The sequence below is a fragment of the Marmota flaviventris genome, chromosome 18, assembly GCF_047511675.1.
Source record: "Marmota flaviventris isolate mMarFla1 chromosome 18, mMarFla1.hap1, whole genome shotgun sequence".
Lineage (NCBI taxonomy): Eukaryota > Metazoa > Chordata > Mammalia > Rodentia > Sciuridae > Marmota > Marmota flaviventris.
The window spans coordinates 1,205,153-1,227,815 of NC_092515.1; the positions used below are offsets into that span (position 1 = coordinate 1,205,153).

A 22,663-nucleotide genomic window follows, 5' to 3' on the forward strand; every position below is an offset into this window, starting at 1 on the left:
CCGTGGACAGCTCCCGGACCCAAGGACAGCCCCCAGACCGAGAGGACGGCCCCCCGTGGACAGCTCCCGGCCACAAGGACAGCCCCCAGCCCCAAGGACAGCCCCCAGCCCAAGGACAGCCCCCGTGGACAGTTCCCGGCCCCAAGGACAGCCCCCTGCCCGAGGACGGCCCCCGTGGCTGGGCGCGGCGGGAACGGGTGGCGGCGTGTCCGGACCGCCGCCCTGCTTGTGTCTGCTGAACGCCGCGGCGGGCGAGGGCTGCAGCCAGCCACTGCCGCGCCGTGTTAGGGACCCCGGCCTCCCCCGACGCGACTAGCCGCTCACAGGCGTTTCTGAGCCGCGGGACGACTCGGTCCCCTGATGTCCCTGGACACCAGGAGAGAGAAGAGACTGAGGAGACGGGGACCGGCCCAAGGAGGACGTGGTGCTTCCTCCAGGACAGGCAGCCTGGCCGGGTCAGGAGGGATCTAGGAGCAGGAAGGTCGGGTCTGGGAACCGCCAGTCTGGTGGGGGATGGAGGAAGTCTTCCAGGACGCTGGACAGATCAGTTGGGGACCAGAGAGGCCAGTTATCCCCTTTCCCTGATGGGGGCACAAGAAGATGATTTGGGGGGAGACTGAGGATACTTTGGGGAGCATGGAGCTGGGAGTCCTCAGGAAATGTTCTGGCTAGGCAGGACTCCTATGAAGTGCTGTGGGTGAGGGGTTTGGATGGGCTTGGGGCTCTGCAGTGGCTGTGCTCCAGTGCAGGGAGCCGCCCCTGAGGGGCAGACAGGGGATGCTGTCCAAGGGTCTGCGTTCGGAGGATGACTTGAAGTTCCAGGATGTCCGTCTGCAGATGGGCTGTGTGCATGTCTGTGCCTGCATGTGTGTGGAGGGATCTGGGCACTCACGGACAGGTCCAGCTTGAGCAAGTGGGTTCTCAGTTTCCCTGGAGTGTATGTCAGGATGTATGTGTCTGTGTGCCCAGGTCATTATCTGAAAATGTGTGTCCAACAGTCTGGGACTCCCCTAAGTTTGAAGCTGTGTTTGCACATGTGTGAGGGTCTGCCAGTGGGTCTCAATGTCTTTTTAAAAGGACCTGTGGGGCGATGGGAAGTGCCTGTGAGTTTGTCAAAGTCAGCCGCGAGTCGGAGATTGCACAGTCTGGGGAGGCTCATGTGAGGGAGTGCATGGCCTTCGTGCCAAGCCTAGCCCTTGACCTGTAACCACCTGGCCATGGGTCCCTGGCCATGGGTCCCTGATCTCAGTATGAAGCTGTGTGACCTACACATCTTTTTCTTCAACAGCAATTTGCTTTTCTCTGGTGACTAGATGGGGTGGGTTGGAGGACAATCATGTGAGACCCAGGTGAAGACCTCAGTGACGGGGACATGGTGCAGGGAAGCTGGGGACAGAGTGGAGGAAGAGACCCCTTGACTCTCAGCCCTGCTAACAATGAAAGTGAAGCCAGCCGTTCCTCTGCCTCTCTCTGCTGTAGGCACTGTGAATTCCTTGACAGGCATGCAGACGTTCAGTCTTCATATTTAGTCATTTTTGTTCTCATTTCTATGGAGTGGAAAGCTAAAGTATGTATAGAGGGTTAAGTGACCAACCCAGTATTCAGATCACTGAGCAAAGTATAGAGCACCTACTTTAATTTGAATTTCAGACAAACAAAAATTGCTTTTTAGTGATTATCAAATATTGCATATATAGGACATACCTCTACTTAAAAGTAACTTATTAAATACATTTTAAAAATCGTTCTTTTGCATAGGTGTGTCCCAGGCAGTAACAGGGATATACCTACCCTTGAAAACTATGCATCTTTAATCTGAAAGTTGTTTTCAGTGTGGACCTTCTATTTTTATTTACATAGTCTGGCAACTCAGTCCCAGAGGTCTCTCATCTAGTGAGTGGTAGGCTGGGAACCATCCCCCTTCCCTTCCACACAGACCTTGCCACCCGTGATGATGGTGGCAGAGCACTCCCATCTGAGCTTTCCAACACCCAGCTTTGCTGCAGGACTGCTCCTCCCCCAAGCAGAGCATCAGGGGCCACATGGACTGCCCCTTCCATCCTCATGGTGGTCCTGCGGAGTCATATAACACCCCGCTTCAGAGTGGGAGGCACCCAGGCAAATGTAGCAGGGTCATTTGCCCTAGGTCCACGTGAAGAACCTGATCAGCCCCTTTTCCTTTATCATAGTAAAATACCTACAGTCGATGATACAGCAAAGAGGCTCATTTTGGCCCAGAGTTAGGGAGGGGGACATCCCAAAAGCATGGTGCACCTCTTGGGAGGCCCCCTTGGCTGCATGGATCATGTTTGGAATGCCTGTGTGTCTCTGTGTGGTCTCTCTCCCTCCCCTTGAAAAGGGCTCAATCTTAGGGGCTCCAACCTAATGACCTAATCTTCTAATCACTTCCCAAAGGACTCATCATTAAACACTATGGTCAGCTTAAGTTTCTACTCTCTTGATATAATTACCCTAAGACTTTGAGGCTCAAAATCCTGCATGAGGGCTGGGGCTGGGGCTCAGTGGGAGAGCACTTGCCTAGCACATGTGAAGCACTAGGTTTGATCCTCAGCACCACATAAAAATAAATAAATAAAATAAAGGTATTGTGCAAAAAAAAAAAAATATCCTGCATGAGTTTGGGGAGGACAAACCACATTCGAAACATAGCAGGAACAGAACTGGGTCTGAAGTTGAGCCTCTTAAGTCTGCACTGTCTTGTTCTGAGCTACTATGTTGTCTGTCACTTTAGTTTCTTAAGTCTGTTTTGTTTGTTTGCTTGTGGCTCCAGGAATCTAACCCAGGGTCCGGTGAATGCTTGATAAGAGCTCTACCACTGAGCACACCCTAACCAACATCATCATTGTAGAACAGGGTCAGAAAGACGGGAATTTGAATGCTCACTAGGAGCTGCCTTCACTGAGCACTGTCTATATTCTAGGCACTAGAGGATGATTTGATGTGCAGTAAAATGAGCTTCCCCTTCAGAGCCAGATTACATGCATAATTGTCAGCTTAATAACAATCTGAGAGTCTCCAAAGATAATGGCATTTGTTTGGGAATTGCAGCACATTGCAGAAGGAAGGCATATGCCACAGTAACTTGTGGACATATTAAAGGTTGAGGCAAGGGGAATTTTTATAAGCAGAAAAGGGAGAACTTTACATGAGCTACTTGGATACAGAGTGCCCTGGTCAGAGACCTGAGGTGAGAGTTGGAGGAGGTGCCATTGTGAGCAAGTGTTCTGTCCAGAGCATCTTAGGATGTTAAAGATAAACTTGGTTATGGGATTCTGTGCATTTGGGCAAGGCTTGCAATGCACGGGGTATGTGTACAGCAAGAGGAAACTTCTTGTGGGCTTTAGAAAGTCCTCTAGAAAGTACTTACCTCAGTACTTCGCTGGCCACGGCCTTGAAGAGTTCTCGGTAACTTACTGGCTCTCATTCTGTCTGAGTCTGACAAGAATTACTTCATCTGGGTGCCAGCAGCATTCACACATTTTTTCCACCTTTTGCTTAGAGAGAAGAGACCCTCTCCAAGTCCCAGGCCCTGCAGTCCACGATCCTGTCTCTGCCAAGCGCTCTCCACAAATCAGCTGGTTGATTTTCTAGGGGGAGGCCCTGCTGACACCTAGAAGACTTGGGGAGGTGACATCTTCTGCCTGAGGGCCCCAGCTGCTGAGTGAGTGCAGAGTTCCAGCTCAGGCCACCTGCTCCTCAGCCCTCTTCCCAGGAGCTCTGCCTGCGGTGCACAAAATGCCACGTCAGCGTCGTGGCTGCGTCAAAGACAAGGAGACCTCAGATGACAGAGGTGAGAGCCTGGGGAAGTGGGCAGGCCTGGGAAGGGCTTCCAAGGCATGCTGAGCCCGCCTGGCCTCCAAGCCAGTCTTCCCTCTGGCTTCCCCTGGGGGTGGAAAGGGTCAGAGGCTCTCCTAGGTGGAACCCCAAGGCATTCCGGTCATAGGGATGAGTCCTGGTACTTCCTTTGGGGTGTGTCTTGGGAGCCGAGGTCATCAGGACCCTCACTGTGGCCTAGTGGCCCTGCCTGAGCTAGACTCACATCCTGCTGTCTGGCCAGGGGTTGCAGGGCAGCAGGTTGGAGATGCTGGAAGCCAACTAGAGGAGATGGGGTGCAGAGGTCAGGCAGGAGGTGACCTGGGCTCAGTCCCGTGAGTCTTGCTGGTGGGTTGGCCCACAAAGAGGGCCGCTGAGCTCGCTGTGATGCAGATTCATACAAAGTTCAAAAACAGCCCAGAGAGGTCAATCACCTGTGTGCCTTTGATCCACTGTTCCCTCATGGTTGTGTCTCACTCGATGGCAACACATCAAACACAAGAAGTCAGTATGAGAAGGGTGTGTGCAAGATCGCTGTCGTTTTATCACATTTACAGCATGATGTAACCGTTATGGCTACCAGAGAGAACTGTTTCTTCAGCACAAAGTTCTCCCTATCCCATCAAAGCCTCCCCGACCGGTGCCCACCTGACTCCCTGTCCTGTCAGAGCCACGCCCACTCCTGTCCACCTGACTCCCTGCCTGTCAGAGCCACGCCCACTCCTGTCCACCTGACTCCCTGTCCTGTCAGAGCCATGCCCACCCTGCCCACCTGACTCCCTGTCCTGGTCATAGCCACGCCCACCCTGCCTACCTGACTCCCTGTCCTGGTCATAGCCACGCCCACTCCTGTCCACCTGAGCTCCCTGTTCTGTCACACTCACTCCCACCCCTACCCACCTGAGCTCCCTGTCCTGTCAGAGCCCCGCCCACCCCTACCCACCTGAGCTCCCTGTCCTGTCAGAGCCACGCCCACCCCCACCCACCTGAGCTCCCTGTCCTGTCAGAGCCACGCCCACTCTGCCCACCTGACTCCCTGTTCTGTCAGAGCCACGCCCACCCCTACCCACCTGAGCTCCCTGTCCAGTCATAGCCACGCCCACCCTGCCCATCTGACTCCCTGTCAGAGCCACGCCCACCCCTACCCACCTGAGCTCCCTGTCTTGCCAGAGCCACGCCCACTCTGCCCACCTGAGCTCCCTGTCCTGTCAGAGCCATGCCCACCCCTGCCCTCCTGACTCCGTCCTGTCAGAGCCACGCCCACCCCTACCCACCTGAGCTCCCTGTCCAGTCATAGCCACGCCCACCCTGCCCACCTGACTTCCTGTCCTGTCAGAGCCACACCCACCCTGCCCACCTGAGCTCCCTGTCTAACCCTAACCCTAACCCACCCCTGCCCACCATCAATTACTCCTCTGTTCTCCCTCTGAATTTCGTCATTTAAAGAATGTTCAATGGGAGCTTTTCAGTCTGCGACCTTTTGAGGTCTTCCTTTTTTTTTTTTGCTCTGCACAGTGTGCTTGAGACCTGTCTTAGCTCTGTTGCACATAAACACTTCATTCATTCCTCTTTATTGCTGGCTAGTAGTGTTCAAAACAAAACTGCAGGGGCTGGGGATGTGGCTCAAGCGGTAGCGCGCTCACCTGGCATGCGTGCGGCCCGGGTTCGATCCTCAGCACCACATACAAACAAAGATGTTGTGTCCGCCGAGAACTAAAAAAAATAAATAAATATTTAAAAAAAAAAAAAACTGCAAGTCTGACATGGTGGCACACTCCTGTAATCTCAGCTATTCAGGAGGCAGAGGCAGGAGGATCAAGGTCGAGGCCAGCCTCAGCAACTTAATGAGACCTGTCCCAAAATAAAAAATGAAAAGGACTAGGGAGGTGACTCAGTGGTAAAGCACCCCTGGGGTCAATCCCTAGTACCAGAAAAAAACAAATTTTTTTTTTCCAACAGATTTCAGTGGCTCTTATTGGCCAATTAGAATTGGGTAGCATCTCATGTAAAGACTCAGGTTCTCTGATGAAGGGAGCAGTGGAAAACCACTTTACAGGCTGAAAAGGTGAAGAAGCAGAAAGGGAACAAAGTAAACCACTTTGTTCTTTTCAAAGCTGCTTTACTTTCGGGAAAGCAGAGAGATTTCCTTGTCAATCTGGTTGGGTAAGGGGCCCCTCTGGTGAGCTGCTGCTAATGTCCTGGTGTGGGGAAAGCGGCTTGTTTGGAAGTTGGGCTTGATTTCAACACATCCAGCGTGAGTGCCTCGGTTCTGTTTGGTTGGGTCTGTTGGACCTCCACGGAAGCTTAGTCCACACACCTGGTTCCCAGGAAGCGTTCCCCACGGCCAGTGGACCCCAGTGGGCTTCCTTTCGAGGCTGCTGGAGTGGGCTCAGGTTCTCCCTGCTGGGGGTGAAGGTGCGCATCTCTAGGCTGCCGTGTGGACACTTTCATCTCTCTGGGATGATCCCCAGGATGGTGACCCATCATTGGTCGCTTAGCCAAAGGAGGGTCACGTGGCATGTTGCCGTGCTACAGAACCTGAGACTGATTTCGTGAAGATGTTCAGAAGATTGTCACTTCCTCTGGGCCAGAAAGGATGCTCCTGGGTGGCTGCCCCTCCACCTGCCCCTCCCAGGCAGAGGTGCCGTAAAACACAGGAGATCTTCAAAACTGACCCATTGTGCCACCCCGGTGGCCCGGGTGCCTTTCCCCAGTCGCCCTCTGACTCCATCACCCACATCTCCCTCAGGCTCACAGGATCCAGGCCCTGGAGCCTTTCTTGGCCTTAAATCACCCGACTCAAGCCTTTGCACATGCTGTCCCCACTCTAGAATGGGAGATGGAGAAACTCAGGGGAGTGAGGAGGCACAGGGAAGTGGGATTCCAGGAGGTGAGGAGATTGTGGGAGGTGAGGAGATTCCAGGAGGTGGGAAGAGTCTTGGAGGTGGGGAGGGTGAACTCCTCCCCGATCCAACTCAGGGAGGCGGGGTATTTCTAGCTTTGTGGTCCTGAGGGCCAAGATCAAGGCCAAACTAACCCAGTTTGATTTCTGCTCTGGAAACCCTGTGCTAAGAACAATGTGTACGATTTAATCTGGGAACTAAATCTTCTTTTAACATTTTCAATCTCATGTTTTGATTGGAAAGTGTAAACAGATGTGTAGAGGTCTCTATCTCAGTGGGCATCTGGTTGCACAGGTCTCTGTGTGTCTCAGCTCCTTGGAATGATGCCCCTGAGAGGTGTCCGCTTCCCTGTATGTAAATCTTACCTAAACTCAGGCGAATGAATCATGAACTCTCCCTAAGGACACGCCTCTAAAAATGCTTAGGAGGAAATGAACTGCAGCCTGTGACCTGCTATGGACTGCACCAGACTCTAAGATGGATTGACAGAGGGCAGAGGAGACCTGACCACGTGGACGGCAGAATCTTAGTGGTGCAGTCAGGGGCATGGGGTTTCCTGGGCATTTCCTCCTTCCCGTCTGCCTTGCAGAGTCAAATGTTGTGATGAGGAGGGAAAAGATTGCACATGTGTTGACTTCACCGTCAAGGTCAAGAGTAACCCGGCCTCTGCTTCCTCACTCCCCAGAGGCAGTACCGTCCAGTTCCTGCAGGAAGCTCTGGGCACACAGAAACAACTACACATGTGTGTCTGTTATCACATATTTATGAACAATGTTTTTTCATACATGTGGCAGTTTAGCATGCATACCATTAGGGGCCTTGTTTTTGGTTTCTTTTGCTAGAGTTGCTATGAAAGGTATGCACCCAAGCACAGAACCTGGTCCATCCGCCTTGGCTCCAGTCACTTCTCTCATTGCTAAGGTTTTATGGGTGAGTTTTCCAGCCCTCAGATGCCAGGCTGGCCTCATGACTCTCCCCCTCCTCCTCCAGCCCTGCCTCCGAAGAGTCCGAGTCCTACCCCAACCAAGCTTTCCAAAAGGAAGGGAAGACTGCTGGCCACATCTCTACCAGCCTGGAGCAAGGTGAGCTGATTGTTTCCTCAACGGCCAGAGGCCAGCTCTATTTGGAGAGGGCAGATATGTTTCTTGCCCTCTCTGCCCAGCTGAGACCCTGCTCTAGCTTGGTGGGCACTGCACCCAGAGGAGGGTGGTTTTCCTCTCTTCCCTGCCTCCGGTTTCCTAATTCCTGTCTCTGGTCAAATGCTACCCATCAGGCGGGGGACATAGCTCCATGGTGGAGCCCTAGTCCAGTTTGGGTGACACCCTGGGTACATTCCCATCACTGCAGAACAAATCGGTCACTTAGTCCATCGCTCTCTACCCCTTATCATGCTTCAGTTCTTCAGAGGAAGGTTGCCACCTGACAGTGTGCTGTTATGTGTCCATCCGCTGCTGCCCCACTACACCTGGGGAACCTGACAGTGTGCTGTTATGTGTCCATCCGCTGCTGCCCCACTACACTGGGGAGGACAGGAATCTCATCTGTTGTTCACTGACAGAGCCCTGGCCTAGGAACGGCCGGGCTGGAGAGTGGACGGAATGCATGGGGCAGCAGTGTGAATGCAGGGAGGGAAAGAGGATCAGTGGGTGGAGGCCGGCAGCTGCCCCGTCCTTTCTACACTCTTTTTTTAAAAAAAAGTTTTTTTAATATTTATTTTTAGTTTTCGGTGGACACAACATCTTTACTCCATTTTTTTATGTGGTGCTGAGGATCGAACCCAGCACCCCCAGCGCCCCGCGCACGCCAGGCGAGTGCGCTACCACTTGAGCCACATCCCCAGCCCCTACACCCTTGATCTTTCCTTGTAGACTCCTGTCGGCCACCCACTTTGGGTGAAGCAGATCCTGTCCCTTCTCCTGGCATTCCTCTAGCCAATCAGAGCATACTATGCCCAGGACCACAGTGACTGGCTGAGGGCCAGGCATGTGACTCAGTCTTGGCCAAGGAGAATTGGCTCTGGGACTTGTGAGGGACTCCAGGATTGCCAAACAGGTGGAAATGCTACACTGATGGCCCTTATGGTGAATGAGAGGCTGGAAAGGAGATCCAGAGAGGCAGCCTCTCTTGTCACACCAGCACTACCTTCAGAAGCATCCCAAAGGACAGAAATGACTTTCCTGTTAGTGCCAGCAACACTCCTCCCACACAGAGAAAATATATGTGCATATTATGGAAATAATTTAAAACTCACAAGAAAAGTGCAACACTAGTAAGCGCACCTGGCTTCACCATCTGTTAACGTTTCTCCTATTGGCTTCGTCCTCTGCACTCTCTATCATGATACGTATATTACCTTCAGAACCATTGAGCACAGAGTGCACACAGCACCTGCCCCAAACACTTCTGTGTCTCCTAAGAGTCTTCTCCTACATAACCCCAGTACTGTTATAACCTTCATACGTTTAACATTGGTACAATGCTTTTAATCAAAACTGCTCTCAACATCCCTGTCTTGAAAATGTGCTAAATGCTATCCACTTTTGCATCCTCTCTTCTCCACTGCAGGATTCTTTCTGTGGCAGTGTTGCAATTAGTGGTCATGAAGAAATCTCCTTTAGTCTAGAAAACCTTGTTGGCCATTTTTTGCCTCTGATGACACTGATGTTTTTGAAGACTATAGAGTCACTGCTGCATTTGGGTCTGGGGGTGCATTTTTCTTTGAACTAGATTGATCTAATGCATTTGTGCCCAGAATACAGGCAGGCACAGGTAATGCTGTGCCTGCTTAGAGCCTCACATCCGGGTCTGCATGTGGCCTGTCAGTCATCGATGGTGGCTGCTCATTTTGATCCTGGTCAAGATAGTTTTCTATTTTCTCCACTGAATACTTTCCTGTTCTCCTCATTACAACTAATAGGCCATCAGTGAAGAGGCACCTTTAGATCAAGCCATAACCTAGGGGTAGGAAATATTCTGATTGGCCCATTGTGAATCACATGCCCACCATTTAACCAAGCAATAACGGGGGATGCCGGACCCTCATGGGCCCACCCTGGGCCATGTGCATGTCCCTGAAGTGGAAGGGGGTGGGTGTCTTTGCCTGTCCCACAAACCAAGAAAGGGAAGCATGGAGGAAGGCTGTGGCTCTCGCCTGGAAGCACCTTCCCTCCAGGGCCTTTTGGCAATGTGTGGACCTGTTTCGGTTGCCACACTTGAGGGGACATGCTACTGGCATCTAATGGGTGGAGGCCAGGGGTGCACCCACAGTGCTCAGTCAGAATGAACTGGCCTGAGTGGCCATGGAGCCATGGCTGAGGAACCCAGGGCTAGCGAAGGATGGTTCTGCAGAGGGAGAGGCACAGAGTAGAGACCCAAGTCTCCCATCCACTGATGCCCCCCCAGTTAGGGCCCAGCCCAGCGAAACCATGAGCCTAGACTCTCACCTTGGCCACTATCCACTGTGTGGTCTTGGGTTATTTCCTGAACTCCTCTGTGCCTCTCAGCTCCCTCATCTGTCAATGGGCTGGTCACAGTAGCCCATCACAGAGTTACTACAGGATAGAGAATGGATTGTGCAGTTCTTAGAATATGCCTATCATGTAAGTGTTTGCAGGTAAATGATGGGAAATTTTCCAGTTTTGGAAAATTGATCCTCTTTGAGCCCCATTTCTGATCACAATGAGTGTAGCGAGTTGTGGAAGTGTTCCTGCCTCTGTTTGTTCTTGCAAGTGGAGAAATAACAAAAGTAGCTGAGGACTCGTGAGCATGCATGTCAATTACGTAAAAGAGTACCACAATAACCCCTGAGGAGAGTACAGACAGAAATCAATAGACCTGCCTACCGTTTACCAAGTGGTGGCACTGAGGCAGATGCTTTATCTTGGAAAAGAAGTGGGCATATTTTTACAACAACGGATAGTTTCAACAACTCAGCTAAGACGACAGCGTTAACTGGCAGCTAGCGAGTTTCCGGAACTTATCAAGGGACGAATGTTGTTGGGGCTCTTCCCTTACTGTCTAATCCCCTAGAGGCAGTACTGTTAGCTCTTCTTCCCATCCTGCAGATGTGGAAACAAGGCACAGGAAGCCGCCTGTCCAGGGATCCCAGCAGGATGTGGCCCGCTGCCCCACGGCGCTGACCTCCCTGCCTCTCCAGCCTCCTCCTGTCTTGAGCTCTCTGCCTGCTCCACCCTTCACCTCCTTCAGGGCCCACTGCTCTGCTCTGCCTCGCGGACTCCTCTGTCCCTGGAGACTCAGCTCGGCTGTCATCTTCTCTTTCAAGCCTTTTCAGAGTTCCCCAAAACGCGTGCACAGGTGTCCTCTGTGCTCCTGGGCATGCACCGCTCCTCCAGCACCAGCCACACTGCATCCAGGTGTCCCTGGGCTCTGTCCATCTCTCTGCTCCCTGCCCTGAACCGTGAGCCCAGGAAGGACACAGGTTTGGCTGCCGTCTTCTGAATTCAGGAGCTACATGGGTAGAATGAGTTGCTCTCCACTCAGGGATGGTCCCTGTGTGAACATCCAGGGCGGGGGGGGGGGCAGTGACCACTGCATGGGGCTCACCACGGTGCTCCTTTGATCCTGTTTCTCTCCCTAGGAGGTCGAGGGGGGCTCACCCCATGTCAGTTCACATTCTGCCCCAAGTAAGTGGGGATATGGGAAAGCAAGGACAGCTTTGGTCCTTCTAAAGGCAAAGATGGATCTGTCACTTCTGCTTACACCCATTGGCTAGAATGTAGTCACAAGACCCTGTGGGATGCTGGGAAACGTAGTCTTTGGGCAGGCATGCATTCACCTATAACTTTTATTTTTAGAGCAAAATCGTAGGCATGTTGTGTCCACCACAGCTCTAGTCTGTTAGGTTAACTTATCCCCAGCACCTGGCAATGGTGAATACATGAGTAAACTGATCTCCAAGTCTGCATCAATCTCCCACTGCCTAGGATCACCCACATTTAAACAATACTTAGAATAATAGCAAGCACTGACCATGATACCCGTGCTTATCCACTCAATCCTCACAGTAACCCAGGAGGAGAGGTACTGTTGTTATCCCTGTGGAAGCACAGAGAGCTTGCATCACTTGCCGAAGGTCACACAGCTAATTAAGTGGCCAAACCAGGAGTGAAACCCAGGAAGTCTGGCTCCTGAGTCTGCTCCTAACCATCCTTGGTATCTACATCACCGATGGGGAAACTGGGAGTTCTCCAGATGGCCAATGAAGACAGGCAGGAGTCTTCCAGGCACTGATGTTCCATAGCATGCATGCACTCACCTCCCAACCCCACAAGAACACTGGGAACATACCGCAGCAGTTGTCTCTTGACATGGCAGTGCTGCACAACAAACAGCAGAAATTGAGGAACACCTACCAGAAGGGGTTGTTTAGGAGGCTCCTTCCTAGGAGCAGCCTGTGCACTCTGGGTGTCAGCTGGTCTAAGCTGGCTCTCCAAGGGCCTGGGGGACTTAGTGTGGCTCTACACATCTGGCCAGCTCCAACAGGCTGACCTGGGCATGTTCTTTCTCCTGGTAGCAGTAGAGGGGCAGTAAGAGTATTGCCAGTTACCAAAGTTTTTTTCAAGTTTCTGCATATATCACCCTTTACCAACATCCCACTGGCCAAAGCGAGTGCCATGGACGGGGGTAGGGTGAGGAACAGGAGCCTGCTCACTGCCTACGGCCATGCAGGATTTGGCACACCTTTGCACATGCTCTCTGAGGCCAGGGGAGGGGCCAGTCCCTGGGTGAAGAGCCGCAGGGCTTTGGTGTTACAGGAACCAGTGGTCTTCAAGGATATAGCCCTGTACTTCACCCAGAGTGAGTGGAAGCTGCTGCAGCCTGCGCAGAAGGCCCTGTACAAGGATGTGATGCTGGAGAACTACAGCAATTTGGCCTCCCTGGGTAAGGACGGCCTCCCCGCGCCCTCTCAAGGGCTCTGAGCTTTACAGAAGGCCCGGGCATGGCTCTGGCTTCCTCCTTTCCCGGCCCAGCTCGTGGTGGCACAGAGCTGCGGCCAGCCGGGTGCTCGCGTCTAACGCGCGGGCTGCAGGGAGGGCGAGTGTTGGCTTCTCTGTGATTGGAGCCGGCTGGAGTCACGTGACCGCAGCGGAGCCAATCCGAGTGGGCGGACGTCTTCCGCGGCTCTGCCCCGAGCCCGCGCTCCAGGGATCCCGCCGAGGTCCGAGCGCTGGTTGGGGGCGCGGGGAGCCCCCTCTGCCCGCGTGGGCCTTCTGGCCAGCACTGGCGTGGGCGAGGCCTTCTGGGAGGCCTGAACCTTCTTTCTTGTGTGTAGTGGGGTGTCATTTCTTCAAGCCGACATTGATCACCAGGCTGGAGCAGGGCATCGATCCGTCCCTGGAGGACAGACCGGCCCCCGGAGGCCCCCCGCGAGAGGAGGACGAGGGAGGCGCTGCCAGCGCGGCCTCGGCAGGTGAGCTGGGGGACAGGGGGACTGGGTGGCCCCGCGGCCGGCCCGACTGGCCTTTGGCGGGCTCTCTGCTCCCGCGAGAGCTCTCCTCCGTTGGGTCTCCGTTACTGCTTCAACCAGAACCTTGCAAAGAGGTCGGTGGCATTTTCTGTTGGTGGGTTTGCACGTGACCTTCGTCTTTTCAAATGTCACCAGTTCCCAACCCTCTGTGGACTTAGAAAAGCACAGCACTATTATTACCCACCATGGTCTGACCTCAGGGTGTGTAGATGTTTTTCACTAACTCGTTTGTTCCATTGTCCCAGATGTGAAGCAGATAAAACCAAAAGTCGTGTATAACATACAACATGATTATTTAATGTATTATGCAGCACAATTATATTCTAAAATATAATTATTTAAAATATAATAATGTTAATATAATCACTATTTAATGAGCATCACTTATTGTTATTTGTGAGTCTTAGGGATAAGACTCACAAATAACAATAAGTGATGCTCATTAAATAGTGATCCTCTTTCACACTCCTGCTTCTGCTTCCCTAGTTCCAAGTCCTGGTTATTTATCAGCTACCCAGTAAGTCTTGAACTTTCTAAACCAGCTTCCAGTGATACATCCCCTCATGATGACTTAAAGGAGAAGTATGAGTATTGACAAGAATGTGGTGTTGGGCTTTGTTGTCTGTTAGAACCAAGCAAACCTGGGCAACTTGTAAGCAAGGTCAATCCATTTCTCCTGCTTCTGAAGCCTGCATGTCCAGGTCGAGGGTACCAGCATGAGAGGGCCTCCCTCAGGGGGCAGGCTGCCAGCCTCTTGAGGTGTCCTCACATGGTAGATGGAGCCAGAGAGGTCTCTGGCCTCTTGTCAGAGCAAAAACCCCATTCACAAGGGGTCCATCCTAATGACCTAAATTATCTCATAGGGGCTCAGGGCCTGGTACCTTCACTTTAGAGATGGGGATCTCAAAATGTGCATTTTGGCAAGACATAGGCATTCACTCAATAACAGCACAGAGCGCAGGATGCCCTAGGCCGCTGGTGGCAGTCCACGTGGGCGGAGCTGTGGAGGGGGAAGACCATTAAGCAGCACACACAAACCTTCTCAGCCCCTGACCACTCTTCCTGGGTAGACCCCAGCAGACATGCAGCTGTGTTCACCAGGAGGTGTGCTGTGGTATTCACATCAGCTCTGTTCAGAATGACCCCAAAGTGGGGTCTACCCAAGCATGTTTCAGCATATTACACAATGAAATACTGTAAGCAGTGCAAGTGCATGGTTTACACTGACAGGAGACAGTACTGATGAATGTCACAAAGGAAACATGGAGTGCAGAAATACAGACGCTAAAGGTACATACCACGGTTATCTTCACAAGGTATGTGAGAACAGGCAATGCAGACACGTGGTTAGGGTGAGGGGAGCGGTGGGAGGGCTGCTGGGCTGCTGTGAGCCTCACCTTGGCGCTGTGAACAGGAGTGTGCTCACTCTTGAGCACTAATCAAATGGAGCACTTTTTGTCTGTGTATGAACTTTGTATATGTGTTACATGCTCCAATAAAACACTTTAAAATCAAAACAGCAACATAAAACGGATGTTTGCATCCTGAATCTCTTTCAGGCAAGAAGACACGGCGTAAATCAAAGACAAAACCGAAGCCAGACAGTTCAAAGACTCTGCTACAGGAGAAGGCAGAGAAAACCATCCAAAGGGCTATCGCCCAGAGTGCTAGGGCAGAAAGGGCCTCAAAAAGGGCCTTGAAAAGGGCCTCTGAAGAGGCCTCTGAAAGGGCTCCCAAAAGGGCCCCGGAAAGGGCCTCAGAAAGCGAGGACAGGCCATCTCCAAGTAACCAGAAAGCTGGCCCCAGCCCAGACACAAGAGGAGGCAAGAAAGTCTCTGCTGCTGAGAAGGAGCATGAGCCCGTGGCCCCAAAGGAACCTTCGAGTCAAAAACCAGGAACCTCAGCACCAGAGAGCGTCTCCGCTGCTGAGAAAGAGCATGAGCCCGTGGCCCCAAAGGAACCTTCGAATCAAAAGCCATCAACCACGGCACCAGAGAACGTGTCCCCTGCTGAGAAAGAGCATGAACCCGGGGCCCCGAAGGAACCTTCCAGTCAAAAGCCATCAACCACGGCACCAGAGAACGTGTCCGCTGCTGAGAAGCAGCATGAGCCTGTGGCCCCGAAGGAACCTTCCAGTCAAAAGCCATCAACCACGGCACCAGAGAACGTGTCCCCTGCTGAGAAGGAGCATGAGCCTGTGGCCCCGAAGGAACCTTCGAGTCAAAAACCAGGAACCTCAGCACCAGAGAGCGTCTCCGCTGCTGAGAAAGAGCATGAGCCTGTGGCCCCGAAGGAACCTTCGAGTCAAAAGCCATCAACCATGGCACCAGAGAACGTCTCCGCTGCTGAGAAGGAGCATGAGCCTGTGGCCCCGAAGGAACCTTCGAGTCAAAAGCCGTCAACCTCAGCACCAGAGAGCGTCTCCGCTGCTGAGAAAGAGCATGAGCCCGTGGCCCCAAAGGAACCTTCGAATCAAAACCCATCAACCACGGCACCAGAGAACGTGTCCCCTGCTGAGAAACAGCATGAACCCGGGGCCCCGAAGGAACCTTCCAGTCAAAAACCAGTAACCTCAGCACCAAAGAAAACCCGTCAAGGAAAGAAGACCCCGGAAAAAGGCACTGGTAAGAAAACACAGAGTGCCACGGGCTCCAAGAAAAAGCCTCAGAGCCCCCGAAAGGGTAAGAATCACTTTAAATGTAAGGAATGTGGAAAAACCTTCAACCAGACCCTCCACCTGGTGGAGCATGAGCGAATCCACACGGGAGAGAAACCACATAAGTGTGACGTGTGTGGGAAGTCCTTCAGACACAGCTGGTACTTTTTCACCCACCGCCGCATCCACACCGGGGAGAGGCCCTACAAGTGTAAGGAGTGCGGCAAGGCCTTCAACAGCAGCTCCACCCTCAGCAGCCACTTCAGGATCCACACCGGGGAGACGCCCTTCAAGTGCAATGAGTGTGGGAAGACCTTCAAGCAGAGCACGAAGCTCACTCGCCACCGCAGGATCCACACCGGGGAGAAGCCCTACAAGTGCGAGGAGTGTAAGAAGTGCTTTGGCCGCAGCTCGTCCCTGACCGAGCACAAGAGGATCCACACGGGAGAGAAGCCCTACTGCTGCCGCGAGTGTGGGAAGACCTTCAGGGTCAACTCACACCTCGTGGAGCACCGCCGGCTCCACCAAGCGGAGAAGCCGCACAAGTGTGAAGAGTGTGGAAAGCACTTCCGGAACCGTGCTCACCTGACAGAGCACAAGCAGATCCACGTGCCGGGAGCCCACGAGGACTGTCCCGAGTGTGGGAAAGCCTTCCCCAGCAAGGCAGCCCTCCTCAAGCACCAGAAAAGCCACGGGGAGGACTCCTTGCACCGGTGCCAGGGCTGTGGAAAGGCCTTCCGGTGTAAGTCGAGCATCATACGGCACCAGCGGCTGCACGCGGGGCAGAAGCCGTTCGTGTGCACCGAGTGTGGGAAAGGCTTCACTGATAGGACCACCCTGAATAACCACCGCAGAATCCACGCCGCAGACAGGCCGGACCCCTGCGCACAGTGTGGGAGGTCCTTCAGGCACCTGGCCACCTTGACGCTCCACCTGAAAATGCATGCTAGGAAGGGAAAGTAAGGCCTCCTGGCCCAGAAAGAGCCCTTGTCCAGAACTACCCCAGAGCCACCAGCAAGGTCAGACCAGGGAGACTGTTCGAGTGGACACTGCCTGGTTTCCATCTGACTTTACTTCAGTGGTTCCCCACGGGCGGTTCCTCTTCCCACAACATTTGTGCAGTATCAGGAGATATTTCTGATTGTCCCTACTGGGAGGTGCTACTGGCAACTGGAACCTGTGGATAGAGGCCGAGTATACAGAAAAATAATCCTACAACATGACAGACAGGCTTCCTCACCTTCCAACGATAAAGAACACCCTGCCCATCTCAAGCAAAAGCCCTGTGGGTAACTGAGTGTGAGAGGGCATTCTGGTAGGTTCCTGTGCTGTCCAACACAATAACCACTAATGTACACACCTACATTTAGAGGAATCAACATGGAATAAATTCTAAATGCAATCTCTTCAATGCACTAACCACCCATCAGTGTCAGTGGTCAGTGGCTACTGCATGGACCTTGGAGATGAACAACATCCTCAGCATCGTGGGAGGTTCTCCTCAGCACTGATCAAGATCTCAGTTGTCAGAAATCTCACATGGGATGCTCCCGCGGAAGTAAGAAAATGGGTGACACTTAATTTGTGTTTTCCTTATAGTCAAATGTAGGGTTTTATAAATGGCTTTAGGAGAGTGTCTGGGGCCCATGAAGCTCTGGGCACTATTCAGATCTTGAGCTGGCTGGTTCTCCACCCATGGGACACCTCCCTGTGGCCAGGAAAGAATGGTCAGCAGATGGTTGACAGTGTTGATCATAAAGGCCAGCCTTTGGGGGGCCCATTCTGTCCAGCACAGTGCTGAGCTCTTTATCTCAATTGTCATAGCCAATTCCTACCTGCATCCTATGAAACAGGAACTATTATGGTCCCCGGTGTTTAAGAGAGGAAACCAAAGCTTTTGAGAGCTTTTGCTTTTTAAAAAAAATTATTCCAATTTTGTACATAAACCAAAGTTTTTGCTACTTTTATATTGTACTCTTTCAAATTGACACAGTTTGAATTTTTACTAAGTATGCCTTTTTAAAAAAAAAAAGTGAGCTGGGATGTAGCTCAGTGGTAGAGCACTCGTCTAGCATGTGCAAGGCCCTGTGTTTGATCTCCAGCACCACGGGGGGTGGGGGGAGGTATATGTGTTTGCATTCCTGTGTAGATGCCTCCCAGGGCAGAAAGCAGCTTGGATCTGGGCTGGCGGGACCTGACACAGTGAATACATCTGAGGGTGGACTGGGTGGGTGCAGCCCACACGGGCAGGTGTCCCGTGCACCGCCACACGCTCATCAGCAAATTGTGTGCAGTTTCTTCCCTGCTCGGGAAGGCAGCATCCAGCTGCTGGGACAGAGACCAGATGGCCCACATAGCAGGATATATGTACTCTTTGCTCCTCGATAGAAAGTCTTAGCTGACCACCTCCCGAAGGTCTGAAGTGAAACAGGGAGGATGTGGTTGACTGTGCAGCAGAGGCTGGAGTCTCATGCTGGTGACCATCAGTGTAGAAGGCACTGGGCACACACCCACTGCCCGCCTCCTAGGTGAGTCTCTGTGTGCCTGTGGCCGTGCGTGTGTGCACCTTTGATGATGTGTCATGAAGACCACTTTGTTCTGCGTGACTGTGGCTGTGGGACACCTTTGATGACAAGGGTCATGACACCACTTTTTAAGTGCAGCACTGGTCCTTCTCACCTAATGATGTCAGTGGCAACCTTCTAGGTCAATTTCATTAGCCACTGTGGAGTGCTACCACAGCAGGAAAAGCCACCGTGGTGGCCAGGCAGCATGGGATGGCTTCGAGCTCTGCCACTTCTTCCTTTTTCAGGCCCTCAGAGTGGCTTGCTGGGGGACAGTGGAAAGTCCTGGGATGCGGAGCCTGTGGCTTTGCACCTGTTCCAGAGCAGCCTGTGGAGTGGGCAGCCAGAGTCCAGCGGTAATAGCCTTTTCCAGAACAGTTGCCTTCCACCCCTTCTTGACCCTCAGAGGGTGTGTGGAGTGGCGATGTGGAGGACCCCCAAGGACTTCGGTGAGAGCCATTTCTGGCTCTGTGTACATTTTCCAGGATCCTCTCGGTTGCAAATAATATTAACCCAATTCACAGTAGCTGAAGTGAAACCAACGCAACTAAAGGAAATCATGGACATGTGCACCTGGGGGCAGGTGCCTTGCTTGGAGGACCTTTGGCAGACCTGAGACCTGAGAACCATGCAGACAAGACTCCTTCCATCTCCCATTTCTGCAAGTCTTCTTCAGACCTTCTTTTGACGGAAACCTTCTCTAGAGCCGCAAGCTGCCTCAGTTCTCGACTTAAGAGGAAAGAGTTTCTTTCTCCCAGAATGAATCCTCAAGAGTATCCACGAGAGGCTGCAGAGACCTTGGGAGGCAGGGGGTCCTATTTGCCCTTTGTTGTCCTTGAGCCATTGCAATGAGCATGTATCACTTTTGTAACTTCGAGAGGAGGTGGGGTAAATACGGGAGGGGTGGTAGGGAGTGACTGTTGCAAGACCCCCTGACAGGGACAATGCTTCAGGAATCTGGGGGTCAACCTGGAGGAAGGGGCTCCTGACTCTCACTCTCTAACAATAAATTGTGGCCAGCACATACACTGCCTACCCTGTCTCAGGCATGTCTTCATCCCTAGGGTGGAGTGGGAGGGTGGGCAGTTCCCTGGCTGCTCCCAGTTCCCTGTCCTCTGCTCCCTTCGTCCTGGAGCCTGGAAGATGCACTGAACAAGGCCTGCCCAGGGCCTGGGTCCAGGGATAGGCCTGTGGCTGGGGCTCTGAACAGCTGCCTGTGCTTGGGCCTAGGCACCAGTGAGGGAGAGGGATTCTGCTGCAGAATGGCCATAAAGGCCCAGTGGACTGTCATGCGCAGAGGCCAGCAAACTGGTAGAGGCCATATAGATGATCTCGGGCAGAGGGCGATGACCCTGAGCTAGGCTCAGGGATGGCCAAGAGGGTGAGGGATGTGCCACATGCCTCATCTGGGCCCAGGGACCACAAAGAGAATGAAAACTGGACAGTGAGAAGGGTGAGGGACAAACCTTCAGCAAGGTTCTTGGGCTGTCCCTCCCAAGGCCTCGCCCTCATCCCAGGGTCCGCCCCTCCATGGCCCCGCCCTCAGGCCCCTTCCAGGCAGGTTCTGGCTCTGCCCCTCCCGTGGCCCCGCCCTCAACCCAGGCTCCGCCTCTCCCATGGCCCCGCCCTCAGGCCCCTTCCAGGCAGGTTCTGGCTCTGTCCCTCCTGTGGCCCCGCCCTCAACCCAGGCTCCGCCTCTCCCATGGCCCCGCCCTCAGGCCCCTTCCAGGCAGGTTCTGGCTCTGCCCCTCCCGTGGCCCCGCCCTCAACCCAGGCTCCGCCTCTCCCGTGGCCCCGCCCTCAGGCCCCTTCCAGGCGGGTTCTGGCTCTGCCCCTCCTGTGGCCCCGCCCTCAACCCAGGCTCCGCCTCTCCCATGGCCCCGCCCTCAGGCCCCTTCCAGGCAGGTTTTGGCTCCACCCCTCCCCAGGCCGCGCCCTCAGGTTTCTTCCAGGCAAGGCTCTGGCTCCGCCCCATCTCTCAGGCTCCTGCCTCAGGTCCCTCCCAGGTCCCAGTCTCAGTTAGGACTCTGGCTCCGCCCCTCAAACAGGTCCCTCCCTGGCCCCACCATCGACGGTGCTGGCATGTTGGCGTACTGCGCATGCGCCTCAGGGCCACGTAGTGGCGCTTAGGCTTGAGGAGCGTCGGGTGAGGTAAGCGAGGTAAGCGCGTGGCGTCCTGGGAGCTGGGCCTCAGGAACCAAAACCAAGGTGGGCAGAGGCTCCTGGGGCAACTTCACTGGTGTCCTGCGACGATATCGTGGGGTCAGCCATGGCAACATGGCCTCTTGGAGAGAAGGCAGTGCGGCCTTCCCCGCTTCGGCTGTGCCTTCTCCACCTCAGGGACACGTTTTTCCACCTCAGGGTCGCCTTCTCCCACTTCAGGGACGCCTTCCTCCGCCTCAGGGACATCTTCCTCTTCCTCAGTGACATCCCACTCCACGTCAGGGATACTCCACCCACCTCAGGGACATCCCGTTTCGCTTCAGGGACCCTTTCTTCCACTCAGGACCACTCCTCTCCATCTCAGAGCTTCCTCACGCCGCCTTAGGGCCATCTTCTTCCTCCTCAGTGACATCCCGCACCACCTCCAGCACAGCTTTTCCCACTTCAGGGACATCTTCCTCCTCCTCAGTTATAGCCCGCTCCATCTCAGGGACATCTTCCTCCTCCTCAGTGACATCCCACTCTACCTCAGGGATGCCTTCCCCCACCTCGGGGACATCTTCTTCTTCCTTAGTGACATCCTACTCTACCTCAGGGACGCCTTCCCCCACCTCGGGGACATCTTCTTCTTCCTTAGTGACATCCCACTCTACCTCAGGGACGCCTTCCCCCACCTCAGGACCACCCTGCTCCCTCTCAGGGCTGCGCACTTCACCTCAGGGACACTTTCCTCCACCCCATGGACATCTTCCCCCTCGGGCCACCTTCCTTCATCTCAGGGCTGCCCCACTCCACCTCAGGGACAGCCTCCTCCATCCCAAGGATGCTTTCCTCCCCCTCAGGGACACCTTCTTTCACCTCAGGGATGCCCTCCTCCACCTCAGGGCCATGCCACTCCACCTCAGGGACACCTTTCTCCACCTCAGGGCCATGCCACTCCGCCTCAGGACACCTTTCTCCACCTCAGGGTTGCCCCACTCCGTCTCAGGAATATCTTCCTTTACCTCAGGGACACCCCACTCCACCTGAGGGACATCCTACTCCATTGCGGGAACATCTTCCTCCACATCAGGGCCGCCCTTCTCTATCTCAGAACCACCCCGCTCTACTTGGGGACATCTTTCTCCACCCCAGAGATGCCTTCTTCCACCTCAGGGACAGCCCACTCCCCCTCAGGGATGCCTTCCTTCACCTCAGCAACTCCTTCCCCTACCTCAGGGGCCACTCCTTCTCTGGTTACCCTTCCCCTTGCCCTTGCCCTGCCTCGCTCCACTGCACCCATCTTCCATCCACCCTGTCCCTCCCTACTCTGCTCTTCTAACATCTTGGTTATTTTGCCCATTTTATATAAACGGAACCAGATAATGTGGATTTTTGAGCCCTTTTCTTTCACTCAACAGCAAGGTATCCATATTGTCATTTCTGTTTAGAGTCCCAGCATATGAGTATATCTTTCTACTGTGGCTCCATCTCCTTGCCATCACTTAGTATTGTCAGACTTTTTCATTTTGGATGTCGGGGAGGTATGTAGTGACATCCCATTGTGGTTTTAACTTGTGTGTCTGTGCTAACTAATGAAGCCAAGCTGAATTTGGTTTCTTGGCCATTTACCTATCTTATTTTGTGTAATACGTGTTCCAGTCTTTTAACCTTTTCGCTTTTGTTTTGTCTGCACTGATCTGCATGAGTTCTTCCTATATTTAACATTTGAATCCATTTCTTTGAAGATGTATATCTTGTAAGTATCTTTGTTCATTCTGTGTAATATACTTGTCTTAACTCATGATTTTTGAAATGAAAAATGCTTGCTTTTGTAGATTATCAAATAAATTTGGTTCATTGTGGTTTGGGTTTTAATCTCTTTTCCATTCATTTACCATGTCTGATATACTTGTAGCCTGTTCTGTGGATTTTCCAGACCTGGGAATAGGACTGAGGTAGAATCTGTGTGAGAGTATGCACAAATATTTACTAATTGTATTTAGGCATTTGTGCAAAATGAGCCAAGTCCCTGTACTTCAGATCACCTCCACCCCATGTCCAGTCCTAACTCTGT

The 22,663-nt window shown here is 53.2% G+C and overlaps 1 protein-coding gene across 1 annotated transcript; it reads left to right on the forward strand.

The window, feature by feature from the left end:
• Positions 1-1,090: 1,090 nt before the first annotated feature.
• Positions 1,091-17,698, forward strand: LOC114079800 (zinc finger protein 37-like). The gene is made up of 5 exons (XM_071604895.1): positions 1,091-1,203; positions 7,728-7,819; positions 12,426-12,638; positions 13,030-13,167; positions 14,784-17,698. The coding sequence occupies exons 1-5, from the start codon at positions 1,091-1,093 to the stop codon at positions 16,841-16,843; spliced, it is 2,616 nt and encodes an 871-aa protein (XP_071460996.1). The 3' UTR covers positions 16,844-17,698.
• The last annotated feature ends 4,965 nt before the right edge of the window (positions 17,699-22,663 follow it).

Excerpts from the sequence above, each read along its gene's own strand:
- LOC114079800 (XM_071604895.1), top strand. The coding sequence starts at position 1,091 with ATGGGAAGTGCCTGTGAGTTTGTCAAAGTCAGCCGCGAGTCGGAGATT. Across the intron at positions 1,204-7,727 it reads CCAAGCCTAGCCCTTGACCT|CCCTGCCTCCGAAGAGTCCG; the intron begins GTAACCACCTGG and ends CTCCTCCTCCAG. Across the intron at positions 12,639-13,029 it reads CAGCAATTTGGCCTCCCTGG|TGGGGTGTCATTTCTTCAAG; the intron begins GTAAGGACGGCC and ends TCTTGTGTGTAG.